The sequence below is a fragment of the Heliangelus exortis genome, chromosome 31 (assembly GCF_036169615.1).
Source record: "Heliangelus exortis chromosome 31, bHelExo1.hap1, whole genome shotgun sequence".
In the NCBI taxonomy this organism is placed as follows: domain Eukaryota; kingdom Metazoa; phylum Chordata; class Aves; order Apodiformes; family Trochilidae; genus Heliangelus; species Heliangelus exortis.
In genome coordinates, this window is record NC_092452.1 from 627,342 (window position 1) to 643,280 (window position 15,939).

At 60.6% G+C, this 15,939-nt stretch overlaps 3 protein-coding genes across 4 annotated transcripts in view; 1 reads left to right on the forward strand and 2 right to left on the reverse strand.

Annotated features, from left to right (window-relative positions):
- Positions 1–2,799: 2,799 nt before the first annotated feature.
- On the reverse strand, positions 2,800–5,982 carry LOC139789062 (inhibin beta E chain-like). Its single transcript, XM_071729548.1, has 2 exons — positions 5,490–5,982; positions 2,800–4,621 (listed from the first exon to the last, which is right to left on the reverse strand). Exons 1-2 carry the CDS (start codon positions 5,965–5,967, stop codon positions 3,861–3,863), a joined length of 1,239 nt encoding a protein of 412 aa, XP_071585649.1. The 5' UTR covers positions 5,968–5,982; the 3' UTR covers positions 2,800–3,860.
- Positions 5,983–11,884: 5,902 nt separating this feature from the next.
- On the reverse strand, positions 11,885–15,009 carry LOC139789066 (inhibin beta C chain-like). The gene is made up of 2 exons (XM_071729558.1): positions 14,324–15,009; positions 11,885–13,171 (listed from the first exon to the last, which is right to left on the reverse strand). The coding sequence occupies exons 1-2, from the start codon at positions 14,667–14,669 to the stop codon at positions 12,429–12,431; spliced, it is 1,089 nt and encodes a 362-aa protein (XP_071585659.1). The 5' UTR covers positions 14,670–15,009; the 3' UTR covers positions 11,885–12,428.
- A 49-nt stretch (positions 15,010–15,058) lies between these two features.
- The window catches only part of R3HDM2 (R3H domain containing 2), a 39,917-nt gene continuing 39,036 nt past the window's right edge, over positions 15,059–15,939 (forward strand). The window contains exon 1 of one of the 2 annotated variants that reach the window (XM_071729479.1): positions 15,059–15,187. In XM_071729479.1, the coding sequence (XP_071585580.1) occupies positions 15,147–15,187 (41 nt within the window). In that variant the 5' untranslated portion in view covers positions 15,059–15,146. Of the gene's footprint in view, positions 15,188–15,717; positions 15,799–15,939 lie in introns of those variants that run through there. The other variant, XM_071729484.1, reaches the window with a different exon arrangement.

The window sequence follows — 15,939 nt, forward strand, 5'->3', positions numbered from 1 at the left end:
GCCCGCCACGGCCCTTGCACACGCGCGGCGCCCGCATGCACCCCACCCGCACGCGGGCCGCCCCGCACATTCACAGCTGCGCGCACGGAGTCCCGCACACGGGTACCCGCGTGCCCTTGTGTACACACCGCGCGGCATTTGCATACATCAGCGCTTAAGAGAGGTGGGCACGCGTGCGTGCACCTGTGCGTGAGCACAGAGGGCACAGAGGGCTGGCACGCACACAGATAGCTCTTCACACCCGTCTCCGCGTACACCCGTGTGCAGATGTGCACGCAGATGTGCATCTGTGCATGCCCAAACAGACACGTGTGCGCACACCCCGCGTGCACGGCGCACGCCGGCGTGCAGAGCACAAACAGAACACATGCAACCAGCAGCCAAGGCTTCTAAAGCCCAGCCCGGCCCCACTGAACCAGGCTGGGAACCAAGGTCCCAGCAGCTCCCATCGGACCAGTTGGGAGCGGCCGAAGCTCCCAGTGCGGGTGTCCTGAGGCAGCTGCGTGGGCCGACGTGTGATGTCTCAGGGCAGCACGGGTTCGGTATTTCGTGTAGCCCAGACACCTCTGACCATCCGGACGGAGCCTGCACCAGTTCCCGGGCGTCGCTGAGCAGAGACCACCCTCCTCAGCACTGGAACCGCCCCCCCGGCAGGACTGGACCCATCTCCTTCCAGTGACCCCTGGCACGCATAAAGGGAGCCTGGTGGCTTCGGCGAACCTTTCTGCCCAGGATGCTGCCAAGCAAACCCTGAGCTGGTTTGTGGTTTGGTGGGGAGGGGGAGCAGCCGGGAGCGAGGACGGCGATTGACAGGAAACTCTGTACATTGCCCGTGGTCTGGAGGGGCCACCGTGGTCTGGCACAGGCTCGTGAGAATGTCGCCGCAGGACAGGGTTCTGAAGAGGAAAATGTGTGGGTCCCCTCCCTGCCCCAGGCGCTGCAGTGCGCGGGAAGATGCGGTGCCAGCAGCCGGGACCACCCATCACCCGGCCACCCCCCGCAGTGTCCCCCAGAGCCGCCCTCACCCAACACGCCGTGAGGTCCTCGGCCAAACCACCAGACCCCCCCCCGCCCAAGGCTGTGCCGAGAGCGTGCGGGGCGGGTACCGGGCGGGACGGTCCGGTCCGGCTCCAGGACCAGGGCCGGGACCGGCGGCCTGCGGGACAGTGCCCTCTGGTGGCTCTGGGCTGAGCCGCTTCCCCGCCGGCACTTGCGAGCTCCGCGGCCGCTGCCAACCGAGCTCCGGGGGGGCCCCGGGACCCGGTGGGGCCCTTGAGCCGCTCGTCCCACGGGCCGCTGGTGCCCCACGCCTGGGAGTGGCGGGGACACGATTCTTCTTGCCTCACCCAGCTCTGAAATGGGGAGGAGATCGCAGGATTTGAGATGCTCCCCCCCTCGGGGGATGCTGCTGTTTGAGATGCTTCCCCCTCCCGAAGGAGGAGGGGGTGTTCCTGGTCCCAGGCGTGGGGCTTGGCAAAGATCTGTTCCCGGGGGCTCCTGCAGGAGGGAGCACATGCCCCTCCTTGTGCATGTTCAGCTGTCCACGTAACCCCAGACACTTTTGGTGGGGCCGTGCTCATCTCTCACCCTGTCCCAAGCACTCAGATGCTCCCAGCTCCTCCAGCTCCATCCTGCTCAAGAGGATGATGCTGCCCCTGTGTCTGCTGTGAGCCTCAGAGGTGACAGGAGCTGTGCCACACACCCAGCTTAGCCTCAGATCCTCTTACCAGGATTACTGCCGTGGTGAACACTCTGCCTTCCTCAGCATTAGGCAGTGTTCCCAGTGCCCCCGTGTGTCATCACCCACCACAGGTGTCTAGGGCACTTTTTTTGGCACGATTCACACCACAGCTCCTGGATTTGCCCTCTCCACTGACTGCGTGGGACCCCCAGAGCAGAGGGACAACACAGGGATTACAGTGTGAGAGATTTCAGGAGACAGACACCTCAGCTACCAGCCCTGCCTCAGTTTCCTTCTCACAGTCCTAGGCTAAGATCAGTTCCTTTCCCTGCCAACCATCCCCAACACAGCAAAGGGTGAGCAGGGGGGTGTCTGCTCCCCAGGGGGGCTGCCCACAGGGGAGGTGGCAGTGCCTGCACAGTTCTTCCCTTCCTCTGGCACAAAGGGGCACAGCTTGCTGCGTGTCCCAGGGTGCACCCAGGCTGCTGCAGTGAGCTGGGTCCTACAGCATCAGCCCCAAGGTGGTGGGTGCAGATGAGGGGTTGCCTGCACGACTGTTTTGTAATAGGGCATAAGCAGCTCAGAAGATTTACTCCTGGTCTGAGTGTGACCCCAGCTAAGCTGTCAGGAGAGGCCTTCCTGGGCACTGGGCATGGTGTGGGGCTACCCACACCACCATGGCCTTGGACTTGCCCCAAGACCACTCCCCTCTTCCCAAGGGGCCACCTGAATGACCAGACAGGCCCAGGTCCATTTTGCCACCAGCTTTGAGCATCTTGGGTGTAAACAACACTCAATTAGGTCCCTTCCCCAGTGGCTCTCAACCACCAGACCCTGCATCCTGCCATGTCCTCCACCCCATGGTTAATCTTGTCCTCCTGTTTAGGAAAGTTTAAGCAGCTCAGACAGGCCAGATGATCACCCAGATTAGAGACTTAGCAGTGCCAACACAGCCATCTCAGCATCTCAGCCCTGGGCTGGTGGGTCAGTGTGTCAGTGAGTCAGCACATCATGCACATACGTGTGGACAATCTCCCCCAGGCACACATGGAAACACATTCAGTGTGACTGGGAAGACTCTTGTGTTGTTCTTCACAAAGGAAAACACGATACCTGGATGTTGCATTTCCACCCATTTATTGGGGAAGCCACACTGAACTATTAAAATAAATTAAAAGCACAGGCCCCGTGGGTGCATTGCATACTTGAGTATCAGGAAGGCAAAGGCAGAGTGGGATCTTCAGTAGAGTGGTGGGTAGACAGGATGGAAAACCAGGGAGTCCCAGCAGCTGCAGAAATTTCTACTGTAAAAGTAGCAATAGCTGCAAAACTAGAGATGCATTTAAAAAAAAATAAAATCTGTACCTTTAATATGGTCTTAAAGGCAAAATCTGAGCCAGACCTCCTTGTAAGGAGGCACCAGGCTGGAAGAGACCTGATGTGTGGGGTGGGCAGCAGGGAAGAAAAGCACAAAACCTAGAAAAATGAAAGGGGAAATAGACCAGATCTAGCCAGGATATAAGTTCATCCTTCACAGCCTGATACCCTCCTAGAGGCAGAGGACTGTGTCGAGTCATTGCTGTTGTGGGATTCTTGATGAAGTAATACCCTTCTTCCTTACCTTCCAGACCTGTTATTTGTGCCTCATGCCACCTGTCACCAACAGGCCAAAATGTGATCAAGGAAGGTTCTTTGCATTAGGGGAGAAAAGTGGGACTGCATCATCCTCAGGTTTCCCACTTGGAAAAAACAGACTTTTTCCCATATCCCACTCTGTTCTCAAGGAGGCTGAGTCTCAGACACTCAGGATGTGGGCCCCTTCACCCCACACAGAGGGGAACATGACCACCAGAAACGTGGGATCAACTTGGGACCCGAGCGAGGTTGCCAGTCAGGGCATGGATGCCCAGAGCCATCAGCCACCCACAGCTCAGAGTCAGGAAGTCTGATGTGACCTTGGGCCCATCATGTCCAAAGAGACCCCTTCCCCAGATACCATCTGGAGACAACCCCTGCTCCTTCTGATGAGACCCTCTCCCACCCTTTCCAAAGCACCACGGTCTGACTCCATCTCCCTGCTCCTTCTCCCACTCTCCCGCCTCCCCTCGCCCCAACACCTGAGAGACAGTTCCAGAGACAGGGAAGGGGGGGGAAGGGGGCACCCATTACAGCCCAAACCCTAGCTACAGCCACAGGCATCAACAATCATGTCAGGGATGTCAGTCTTGACAATGTTGCTGTTGCGATCGAAGTAGAGCACGGAGAGCGGACGGCGCCGCGTGGGGACGCAGCAGGAGTGCCCCGACGCCTGCACGTTGTTGGCTTTGACGAGGTTGAAGACAGCTGTGTGGAAAGAGGAGGCCATCCCAGGGCTGCCTGCCACATGCAGGGGGCACTGGCCCACACAGTAGTTTATCTGGTAGCCCTCGGGCTTAATGATCCAGTCATTCCAACCGATGTCACGGAAATCCACGTAGTAGTCCCTGCGGCAGCAGAGGTTGGAGTTCTGGCTGCAGCGGAGGCTCCGCTTGGCCACACGGTGTCCCGGCTCCCGCAGCTTTGCCTCGGCCACCAAGAAGGGCTGCTGGGATCGGCTGGCATCGACTATTGCCATGATATCACCCCTGTCCCCACGGCTCTCCAGTTCCAGCCGCAGGGTCCTGCGTTCTCCCAAAAAAAACCTCTGCAGGGCAGGCAGGAGGGTGAAGGCACGCCAGCCACTGCCCTTAGGGCTCAGGCGCCTCTCGCTCAGCAGCGTGCGATTGCCACCCACCAAATCACCTTCCCCACCAGCGAGGAAGATTCTGAGGGTGAGGCTGGACACCAGGTCCCGGGGAACTCGAAGGTAGAGCCAAAGCTGAGCCCGCAGGATGTGAATGTCCTGGTCTTGTGGACGGCTGAACTGGAACTGCAGCCCCAAGCCAGAGGGAGACATGGGCTCTGAGGGGAAAAAGGGATGAGGAGATGAATGAGGCAGGATGGTAGGGTGGGTAAGATTACACATCCTGCATATCGAGGCCGATCTCTCATCTTCTTCTCAAGAAACACCTACAAACTTTCTTCCCTTTGTCCAGACCTCAGTCTGTCCCTTGCCCTTTCTTGGGAATGCTACCAGGAAAGGGGCAGTGTTGGAATGGGGAACTATCCCACCCTGCCTGAGCACAGAGGGGGCACCTGCTATCACCTGGCACTTCTGGTCCTTTCCCTTTGCTTGCAGAGCACGAGGCTGAGGAGTGTTCCCAGCTGCACCCCTATCCAGCACCCTATTCCACCCCTCCTGAGGCAGCCCAAGTCCAACTGGGAGTCCCAGGCACAGCGGGTTGTCCCCATCCTTCAGGAGGGGGAAGGACATTGCAGCACTTCAGATGTAAGATCCTTACTAGCCCGTGCAGAAGTAGAAGAGGGAGCAGCTTTTGTTCTTCCAGGCTGAGCTTTCTGCATCAGCAGCTCTGGACCGTCACCAGCACACAGCAGGCACAAGCACTAATGATTTAATGACAGCCTGCATGGCTCCAGGCACCCTCACCCCGCTGCAAGGAGGCAGATGGTCAAACCCCCGGTCCCAGCAGTGCTGCAGTGCCTCGAGGTTCAGGAGCCGCACATCCTTGAAGGTCTCCACCACCCCAAGGCAGGGAGACCCTGGCCCAGGGGGCAGCCCAGTTGGGGTTTGCCCAGAGTCCCCCACAGTCGGGCACCGGGCACGGCCCGGCTCACTCAAGCCTTGCCGGTAGCCCCAGCCCTCAGGGGGCCACGTGTGGGCGATCGCGGGGGGGTCGTGCCCGGCCACTCGCAGCCCCTGCGCACCCACCTGGCTCCGCGAAGCTGATGATCTCGTAGGCCCGCTCCTCGTCGTCGTCGTCGCCGTCGGGGCCCCGGCGGGCGCCTCCCGCCTGCAGCCGCCGCAGGGCGCGGGCCACGGCAGCGCGGGGCACGGCGTGGGAGAGCCTCGGCCGCTCACGGAGCCGCAGTTTCTCCAGCAGCTGCCGTTTGGCCGCCTCCTCCAGCAGCCGCCGCTCGGCTCCCGCCGCACACGACGGGCAGCGCGGTTCCGCCGCCGCGCACAGCACCGCCGCCAGCAGCAGCCACGGGACCGCGCCTCGCGCTGCCATCAGCACCGACGGGACGGACCGGGGTAGCACCGGGAGTGGCGCGGGGCGGCCCGCCCGCTTTGGGCACCTGCGACCGGGGGCGGGCCGGGCGCCCCCCCCGCCATTGGCCGGCTCACCTGCCTGTCCCGTCCCGTCGGGCCACGGCCGGGGCGGGGGATTACCGGGATTAGCCCCCATCCCCCAGCGGCGGGGAAGAGGGGGGGTGCGGATGTCGCCCCGCTGTCCCCGGGGAAGGGGCTCCGCGAGCCGCTGTTGCCCACCCTGCCACTCCCTCCCACCCCCTTCCTGCTCCGTGCTAGGCCGTCGGGTCCCCGCGGGCACAAGAGGGGCCAAGCACCCTTGTGCCCTCCGGGGGGGTGGGCAGACGGGAGGCTGTGCCCGGGGAGCTTCGTATGGGTGTGTACAAACATCGGTGAATGCAGAGCTGTGTGCCCAAAGGGCTTGCACACGCGTGCTCACTTGCACACTCAGCTCACCATATCATCTGCCCAGAGGTACACAGGGACCCGGCCGGACACCCCTGACACCCCTGGGAGCAGGGTGCTGAGCTCCCCCCTGCCTGGTCCAAAACCTGCAGGAAGTGAGGGTTGGGGCAAATCCTGGACGGGTGGAGGAGCAGTAATGGCAGAACTGGATCCCAGTCTCACCTTCCTGCCCATGGAGCCCACAGGCCTGTCCCCACAGCCTGTGCATTGCCCCCCAGACACCCCCTTAGCCATTCCAGCAGGGACAGTCTCATTTATTGCTGACAGAGGAACCAGAAGGGATCATGGGCTCTTCCCAGGATGACCCCCTGCAGCTCCCTCAGGACTGTTCACCTCTCTAGGCTTTTGTCACTCTCACCATGTGATAACTTTGGGGATCTGAACCTAGCCTTTGGACTCCTGGTCCAGCTTCACCCTAGGGCAGAGCTGGGAAGGGCCAGTGAAGGTGCATGCTGTGCACCCTCTTCCCAAAAAACTAAAATTAATAATTGTATGTTCATGAGGGCTCATGAGGTGGCAGCCAGTGTCACATCCACCTGAAGATGTTCTTTGGATTCTTAGCCCCAGATGCTGTGCTTAGAGCACAGTGCACAGCCTGAGCCAGGGCAGGGTCCTTTAGAAATCCCCCCAAAGTGGTGCAAAATGCCATCCCTGTTGGGGCAGCAGGAGAGCCCCAGTGCCCTTGTGCCAGAGCAGGGAACCCACAGAGAGCAGTGGGAACCTGAAGCTTAGCCAACCCTTCAGGCATGTCCTGTGCCCACCGTGCTAACTCCAAGGTCTTGATCACACGGAGCCCCTGCCTCTGGCCAAGCACAGAGGTGACATGTAAATAGAGTGGGCTGTCTGGGAAAAAGCACCCACCGGAGATGATGCAACCATAGTGCAAGGGGCAAAGTTCTCAGCTGGCTGGGCCTGCTGGCAGACCCCAGAATAGACCAGGAATGTCAACAGAGAGGAAAAAGTGGGCACAGCCTGGCCTGGGAGATCAGCTCCCACAGGGCCTGGGAGCCCTGGCTACAGGCAGCACACAAACAACACAACCTGGGCACCAGCAGGACTAAGCTAATGGCACCATCAACTCGTGGAAGCATCCAGGTCCCTCTACCTGACATTCTTCCCACATGCAACAAGGTGGAAGGAGTCCCAGGCTGCACCACTGAGCAGGTGCCAGGCCAGGGGGGTCGTGAAAACCCCTGTGAGAGCATCACCTCCCAGCAGCCACACCTCAGCTTCACACATGCAGGAAAGGGAAACTGAGGCATGATGCTCTGCTGAATTCCTCCTTCCCTGCCAGACCAACAGAGTCAGGACTGGGGCTGTGGGACAGCATGGAGCTGAGGAGGCAAAAAGCTGTGGCAAAAAGGATGAATTATTCTCTAACCCACCATCCTTTCCAGGCTGGGAAGCAGGGTCTACCCAAAGTATCCTTTGAAGCTACCCCTTCAAATTTGCCCGGATCTCTTTGTACTGGCCAGCACCCCACAGGTGTTGCCATGAACCCCCACTTCACCTCCAGCAGAGCCTCTGATCTGCCTGCCCCCTGGCACCACAGCTCCATTGCCCCCCCCCCCCGTGCACTCTGTCCCACCAGATCTAGGCAAGGGGTCAGCATGGAGCTGTGAGGGGTTCTTGCACCCATTGCATAAGTGTGTTGTTGATTAAGCAGTTCCCAGAAAGCAAAGCCCAGGCAGGGACTGGCCTGACCAAAATACCTGCCCGGGTCCCCCCAGGCACAGCACTTGTTGCACACATGGCTTCTGGGCCTCCGACCTCGTGTCCGGTGGGGCAAACGTGGCACCTGATGACCTGACCTAGAGGTGCCAACAGAATGGGTTAAGCTGGGGCCCCCTCTACCCCCCCCGAAGAGCTCATGCACCAGCACCTGTGCTGTCAGAACCCCCATTGCTCTGTGGCTCTTGGCCAGCCAAGGAAATGCCAAAGCCAGCTGAGACCCCTGCCCCGAGGGGCCATGGCACAAGCCAGGCTTCAGCACTAAAAAACCTTCTTCCCCTCGGGTTCGTATTCCCTGGAGAGGGCACAGACTGATGTCCCTGATGGCCACAGACTGGAGTAGTACCCAGGCTGGGGGATCGGGGGAGCAGATGACTGGGGCCGAGAGGCCAGCACGGAGAAGGAGACTGTGGCAAGCACTGGTGGAGGGCTCGAGGTTCTGGGATGGCAGGGCCCAGGTCCAGGAAACCCATCTGGGAAGGGAAAGTCGGCAGCTCTGGTTCCCGGGGTGCCCTCGCTCCTCACCCCGCGGCACCGGCCCGGGCTGCCCCCCCCGGCTCCGGCCAAGGGAGAGAGGAGCGATGGAGCGGCCCGTCCCAACCCTTCGAGGCCGGTCCCGGCCCGGTGCCTCTGCCCCCGACCCGGTCCAGCGCTTTCCCGAGCCGCAGAGCTTCTCGCTGCCCACGGGCGCCGTCCGGCGACCCCGAGGCAAAGCTGCTACCGGGGCCACCCAGCTCCGCCGCGGAGCGGGGGTGACGGTCACCGGGAGGCCCTTTAGGACGGGGCGCCCGGGGCGATGAGCGCCTCCCGCACGGGTGCTCATCGCGGGTGGCAGTGGGTGACCGTCACCTCGCACCAGCCGAGCCGAAGACGTCCAGCGCCGATCGCTGGATGCCTCCGAGTCGGGGGCTGCTGGCTGAAAACCACCCGTGAGACTGAAAATTAAAAATTAAGCCTTTTCAAAGCAACACCGGGGGCTTTCAGGAATTCCCACCCCTCCCCTGAGAACCAGACCGTGCCAAGGGGACACCCTGGCTCACTGCGCTTGGACCTTTGCTTTAGGGTCTGTTGATACTGGCAAAGGCTCCTTCCAGGAGCCAGCGGCAGCGGCTGCAAATCCCCTCCCGGAGCAGGGGCCGAGGGGACGGGCCCTCTCGGAGCGCTGTGTTCCTCTCCGTGTCTGATTTGGCAGAGCCCAAGGGCACAGCCCCAGTTCTGGGTCGATGCTGTCTGCAATGGCTCCTTCACCCTGAGCCGGGCTGGGGGGGCTGCGGGGCTCAGGAGTCCCAGCGGAATCTGACTGCCTGAGACACCCCCTCCAGCACCCCCTGAGGGAACGGGGGACCCCAAGAAGTGCGGGGTCACAGCAAGGGGAGAGGGGACACTGTAATGTGAACGCTGCCCTCATCCCTTCTCTTTTCCCACCAGCGGGAGGAGGGGTGGATGCTCAGTGGAAAGTTTCACCTTGCTGCTCTTGGGTTTTCTGTTCTGCTCCCTGAAGTGTTTAACATGATCCTTACACCGAGGTTACTTTCACTGATGGGGCAGAAGACTTGCAAAATAAGCCAGGGGTGAGGAAAAGCCCAGATAGCCTTGGGGGCTGAGCAGCTCCTTGTATGTGATGGGTCACCCCCTGCTTGCCATGGGCCCCTGCCCTGTGCCTCCCCCCTGACAGGCACAGAGGGGGCTGTGCCTGGCTCCAGGGGGTCACCCTTTCTTGGCTGCACGCTCCTCACCCCGTGGTGTTCCCCAGGTGGGAGTGCCACCCTGGGATTCCTGAATTTTGGTCACCTTTGCCCCATTCTGCAGATGGGGAGGGGGCCGTAGGCTGCATCCATGCTTTCTGTTTTCCATGGGAGCAGGACAAAACGCATGCGTGGAGAGCAGGACCTGTTCTGTGGGACCTTGGACCCTGCTCATCTGGGGAACCTCTGACCTGAAGGCCCTGCAGAAGGCACGTTTTCAGGTGGTTGGCAAACCCCCAGGACAGTGTGTTCTGCCCTAATCTCAAGCTACCGGGGACAGGGAGGGGCCTTAGAAATTGGGACCCCTCTTGGGGAGCTGCTGCTAACCCAGGCACCCCAAATCAGCAGGAGCTTCTTGTCCATTGGGATGCAGCTGCTCCATGGGGTTTGGGCTGGCTGTACCCCGAGGAAACAGGGTGACAACTCATCAGTTCAGGGAGATCTGGACCAGGAGATGTCCTCCATCCCTGTGCCTGAGGCCCGGGGAAGTGGTGGAGTCACCATCCCTGGAGGTATTTAAAAGGTATTTGGACCTGGTCCTTAAGGACATGGTTTAGTAGTTAGCTTATGGTGCTGGTCAAAGGTTGGGCTGGATGATCTTGGAGGTCCCTTCCAACCTAAAACCTTCTGTGATTCACTTGTCCCCTTTCTGCCCACGCCCACTGCAGCCCAGAGAGCTCAGCTCTGGCCCCAGGAAGGCTGTTTGTTCAATAAATACAGACAGTGAAACGAGGCATTGGAAAAAAGAAGAGGGGAAAAAAAAAAAAAAAAAGAAAAAAAAAGGAAAAATACCAAACACCAAACCCTCTTTGGGTTTGCGCAAGTGGCCTTGAGCCCCAGACATTATTGATCCCCAAGTCTTCCACTCTGCCTGTGTAGCAGCTGTGTCAGCAGGAACCCTTCAGGTCTGAGTCCTGGTGGCACCAAGTCCTGGAAGCCTGGATCTCAGCATGGTGACTGCTTTGACCTGAGGTGGAGATGCAGGTTCCCTGCTCCAGGAAGGCTCAGTGGGAGCAGCAGCCTCAGGACACATGCAACGTGGGAAAACACTGTCTCCTACTAGAGGTTGTTGTGTTCCTGATGTTCAAGGTGTCACAGGTCCTCAGGGGCAACGTGTGCCCTGGGCCCTGATCCAGGCAGAGCTGCACATGGCCACCCCAGCTTGATCCTGGACAGAAGATGCAAAGTCATCCTGCAAGGCAGGTGGGGAGAGGGTCTGACACCACCTTCCCCCTTCTGACGACCTCTTCCTATCTGGTTCAGCTCTGTCTTCATTCTCTGGGGTGGCCTCATCAGTCACTGCAGGGTGGACCAGGGGACTGTGGTCACTGGGGTCCACCTCAACCAGCTGTATGGACCTCAGGGGATCACCCCAGGTTGTTCCCATTGTGAACCTCCCACCCCCAGCACCCTCTCCCTGCTTTCTCAGCCTCCACACACAGGGGACAAGTGGGAAGCAGTGGAGAAACCCCAACACCCCATTGTGCAATGGGGCTGGTGTGCCAGAGCTGCCCTTTGTCCCCAGCTCTCACGGCCCTCACATTTCCCACTGGCCACGCTGGAGAGGGGCAGTGAAAGGGACAGAAACTCTGGGACATGGGCCAGAGATGTGCCAAGATGTTGCTCTCCAGTGAGGGAGCTGGTGTGGGGTTGAACACGAGGGAGGGTGTCCTGGGCACTGTGGCTGTGGCAGCCTTGCCTGGAAGTCTTTATCCACTTCAAAAGGGGCAGAGTCACTGTGGTTTGGGACAAGAATGGCCAAATACAGATGACAGTGGTGAAATGGAAAATCTGGCCCAAGCAAGGAGTGGTGCTTTCCCCAGTAGGAATCACAGTCCCCTGAGTCCAGGGGCTCCCAGTCCTGCTGGGAAAGGCAGCCAAGGGACAGAAAGCAGAAGAGCTGTGGGGGCCATCAGCGTTGGTGTCCTTGGGCACAGGGTGTCTTGGTTGGTAGATGCCCAGCCAGACTGCCTGGATTTCACAGCCAAGTCCTTGGTTAGAAGAGGACTGAGCATGGCAGAGTGGGTCAGTTCTGTGCCACCGTGGGGCTCTGCAATCACCACGTTGCAGCTTGGGAAGGAATGGGAGGTGTGCTGGCTAATGACAGAGCACACGTGTGTGTGCACACATGTGGACACACAATGGCTGGGAATCTTTTATTGAACAACAGGGATGCTTGGAGAGGGAGCTGCTATTGTCCCGTTGGGATCAATTTCCCCTTCCTCATCCCTTCAACCTCATGTCCAGCTGAGGAGTGAGGCCCTGTGGATGGCTCTCTTCCCTCTGATCCAGCCATCCCTCAGGATCTTTTCAGCTTCTATCTCTGTCAAGCAGTCTGAGGAGGCCACTGCTGAGACCTGTTACCTGGTGACAACAAGTTGGTGTTGTAGCACCAAGGGCTGCACCACAGCCCCAGTCTGGGACCAGCAAGAGGACGTGCCAAGGCTGCCCTGAGCCACCTGGAGATGGTCTGAGAGGCTCACGGGCAGAGAGGAATCCATTGGCAGGGGGAAAGGAGCTGTGTGGGAGGTGAGGGAGGACCTGCAGCTTCAGCATCACCCTTGATGCTTCAACCTCAGGAGAAAACACCTTGGCAGAGTTCTCATCTCCCAGCAGCTCGCCAGGTCTCAGACTGCCAGAGAGGAGCTGGGAGGAGGGGAACCCTGCACAGCAGAGGTCAGGTACAACCACAGGCATCAACAATCATGTCAGGGATGTCAGTCTTGACAATGTTGCTGTCCCGGTCGTAGTAGAGCAGCGAGAGGGGACGGCGCTGGGTGGGGACACAACAGGAGTCCCCGGCTGCATCCGCGTTGTTGGCTTTGATGAGGCTGAGGACAGCTGTGTGGAAGGAGGCAGCCAGCCCAGGGATTCCAGCCATGTGCAGGGGGCAGATCCCCGAGCAGTAGTTCATGTGATACCCCTCTGGCTGGATGATCCAGTCCTCCCAGCCGATCTCCTTGAAGTCCACAAAGAATTCCTGGCGACAGCACATCCCGGAGTCCCCTCCGCAATCCGTGCTGCGCCGCTGGACCCCGTGGGGTGTCCTGGCTCGGGCTCGGGCTGCTACAAATGGCCAGTGGGAATCACTGTGGCCAGCCAGGAGGGGAGACCCCGAGTCCTCCGGCACCTCCAGCTCCACAGTGAGACTTTGTCTCCCTTGGTCAAAGAGGCTCTGGAGAGCTGGACCCACATCCAACGTGGCCCAGCCGGCCCGATGGATCACCAGCTGCATCTTGCTGGCCACGGTCATGTTCGGTCCCATTGGATCTGGCTGCAAGAGTCTGACTGTGACAGGGTGAATCCCGGGGCCAGGGGCTTCCCAGAAGAGGTAGAGGGTGGCTTGCAGGATCTCAGTGCTCCCACCCAGCTCTTGGGTGAAGTGGAAACGTAGGCGAACGCTGCGGGAGGTGGAGGACCCTGTGCAAAGAACCAAAAGCAGAGTCAGGTGGAGAAAGGGGGGGTGGGAGGGGAGAACCCAGCTGAGGGCCATGAAATAGGAGCAAATGGGAGGTATATCCAAAGCAGGGAGCAGGGAACAGTACATACAGGCATTAAGAGGCCCCCACTTCCCTGCACTGCTACTGCATCTCCTTCTGATGCTGCTCTAAAGCAGCAACATCTGGGCCTGGTGCTGAATGTAGCAACCCAGCTTGATTCCACCTCCTCTGGCCTGATATTTCCCTTGTCAGTGTTGCTGCTGGAGGTTTTTTTAGAGTATGTTATCCAGCAGTTTAAGTCCAGACTTGGATTTAAGGCAGCCATGCTGATTTGCACCTCCAAGAATCACCCCTGCTTTCCCTGGCTGGAAACATCATCTGAAACTGCTCCACCACATCCCCCCCTTGCTGCTGCTGAGGCTGCAGAGCTGCCTCTCCTTGAAAAAAAAAAAAAAAAGGGGGTGACAGGGACAGTGAAAGCAGCACTGGGGCTCCCTGGCACAGCTCTGCTGGAGAGGACACAACCATGGCTCAGCCCCAGCTCTTCTGCATCCAGCAGATGCTCCACTGGGGCAGGAGACAACTCCCCATTGTTCCCATATGTGGGAATACAATGTCCTGCAGAGAAGCATTGTTCCCAGAGGTCTTCGAGGACATGCCAAGCCCTCACTGTGCCATGCAAACCACACAAAGGGACACATGTGTCCCCCCTTCCTGCACCAGGCAGCAGTCTGAGCTGGGCAAAGTGCAGAAAGATGCTCTGCAGGATGGGGCAGTGATTTCTGTTTCTTTCCAAAGCTCTCTCCTCCCAGGAATGCAGCTGACTCTGGAGCAGCCATACCCACCTTGGGTAGGAAGTAGAGACACAGCTGTGTGTGGTGAGCACATGGGACCTAAGTCCACGCACTGGAAGCTGATGAGAAATCTATTCTTAAAATCACCTTTTGAAAAATACGACCTCCAGCACAAGTGGAAAGGGAAAAAAAAACCCCAGGATACAGCAGTCCATCTTTGCTCCTGTGCCCATTCCCGTGCCCCAACACCCCCTCTCATCACCTTTCCCCAGGCGAGCCCTTCTCTCCCTTCGTGCCCCATCCCTCCAGTGCCCACGGGACGTGGAATCTCTACAGACCTGACTCGGCAAAGCTCAAGATCTCGTATTCCTGCACACCCATCCCGGGATGCGGGTGTCGGATGTTGCTGTCCCGGGGCACCGCTAGGGACAGGGCCACGTCCCGGTGCTGCGCACGCATCCTGCGGAGAGCGGTCAGCAGGGTCCCCCGGGATGTGTGCTGGGTGATGTTGGGTCTGTCCGGCAAGCGGAGCTTGGAGAGGATGCTCTGCTTCGCCAGGGCGATGAGGATGTCCCGCTGGGTGCTGGGGACAGGAGCCGCCAGCCCGCAGCCCGGACACCCCAGTCCTCTGGGAGCCGCCAATCTCGGAAGGCTCAGGAGCAGGAAAAACATCGTGGTTGTCATCTCCGGTGCCAGGAGGTGGCAGCTCGGGGCCCGGGGAGGGATCTCAGCAAATTGCGTTCCTCCTGCTGGCTGATAAACTGGACTCAAACTGGGACAGCAGCGCTGGGGCCGGGAAAGCGGAGGGCGAGGCTGCAGGACCCAACTCCGCAGGAGCTGAGAGGGAGGAAGGGATCGTTCTCCTGACGTGGCCACAAATATTGGCTGATCTGGGGCAAGATAAACGCCCCTCTGATCCCGTAGGAGCCCATCCCGGGCACGGGGCAGCCTCGGGGCAGCTCGTCCCGGGTTAAGGTGGACCCGGGCAGACGGCGCAGCCTCTCGGAGGGTTCAGGCCGGAGCTGCCCGCTCGGGGTTGGGGCTCGGTCCGGAGCACCCCTGCTCCAGCCCAAGGAGACCACCCGGGCCCCCGCCCCGCTGCCCACCCCAGGACCGGGCGTCCGGGCAGATGGCAAAGGTGTCCCCGTGCGGCGAGGGACGATGGAGGGCGCCGAGGGAGCCGTGCGGACCCCCGTAGTGCGGTGCGGGACCCCCGGGGAATGGGAAATTCCTGGGATGAGGGGGTGGGAAGGGATGGGGGGGGTGGGAGCCGACCCCGTCCCCGCCATCATCCCGGGCGCTGCGGGCGGGGCCAGGAGGGCGGAGAGCGGAGGCCCCGCCCCCTTCGTGCCGCCTCCGTTTCCCGCCGCGCCCTCCGCCCCGCCAGGCGGCGCTGCCGCTTCCCTCCCGCCTCCCACGGCGGAGCGTCCGGTCGGTTGCTATGGCAACGGGGCTCCCGGCGGGCGCGGCGTGCGGACGCCACACGCAGGGTGCGGTGACGCAGCGCGCACGCCCGCAGGGGGAGGGGCTGAGCGCTTCTTCCCCCCCCACCCCCCTCCCCCCTCCCCCCCTTTTTCCTTTTTTTTTTTTTTTTTTTTTTTTTTTTCCCCCCCCCGTTTCTTTCCCCTTTGCTCCCCGTTCCGGTCACCCCTTTACCCCCCCATCCCCTTTCCCCGTCCTGTCCCCCCCTCCGCCGTCTCCGCCGCCCCGCCCGGGGGGCCCTCGCTGGCCCAGGCCCGGCCTGGCCCGGCCCGGGGTGGTGGTGGCGGCGGCGGCGGCGGTGGACCCACGGCGCAGGGCCCGGTCCGGCCCGGTAAGTGTTCACCGACGGGAGGTGCGGGCGGTGTTCAGCCGAGGGCCGAACGGGCCGGGCCGGGCCCGGAGCCGACGGAGCGTTCGGTGCCCCCCGAGGAAGAGGCCCGGGACCTTCCGCCTTCCCGCTCCTCCCGCCGTC

What these genes read in the sequence shown, in the direction of transcription:
- LOC139789066 (XM_071729558.1), bottom strand. Translation starts at nt 14,669, where the DNA reads ATGACAACCACGATGTTTTTCCTGCTCCTGAGCCTTCCGAGATTGGCG. An exon ending in CTTGAGCTTTGCCGAGTCAG is followed by an intron (nt 13,172 to 14,323) that starts GTCTGTAGAGAT and finishes TTCTTTGCACAG; the next exon opens with GGTCCTCCACCTCCCGCAGC.
- LOC139789062 (XM_071729548.1), bottom strand. Translation starts at nt 5,967, where the DNA reads ATGGGGGCTAATCCCGGTAATCCCCCGCCCCGGCCGTGGCCCGACGGG. An exon ending in CATCAGCTTCGCGGAGCCAG is followed by an intron (nt 4,622 to 5,489) that starts GTGGGTGCGCAG and finishes TTTTCCCCTCAG; the next exon opens with AGCCCATGTCTCCCTCTGGC.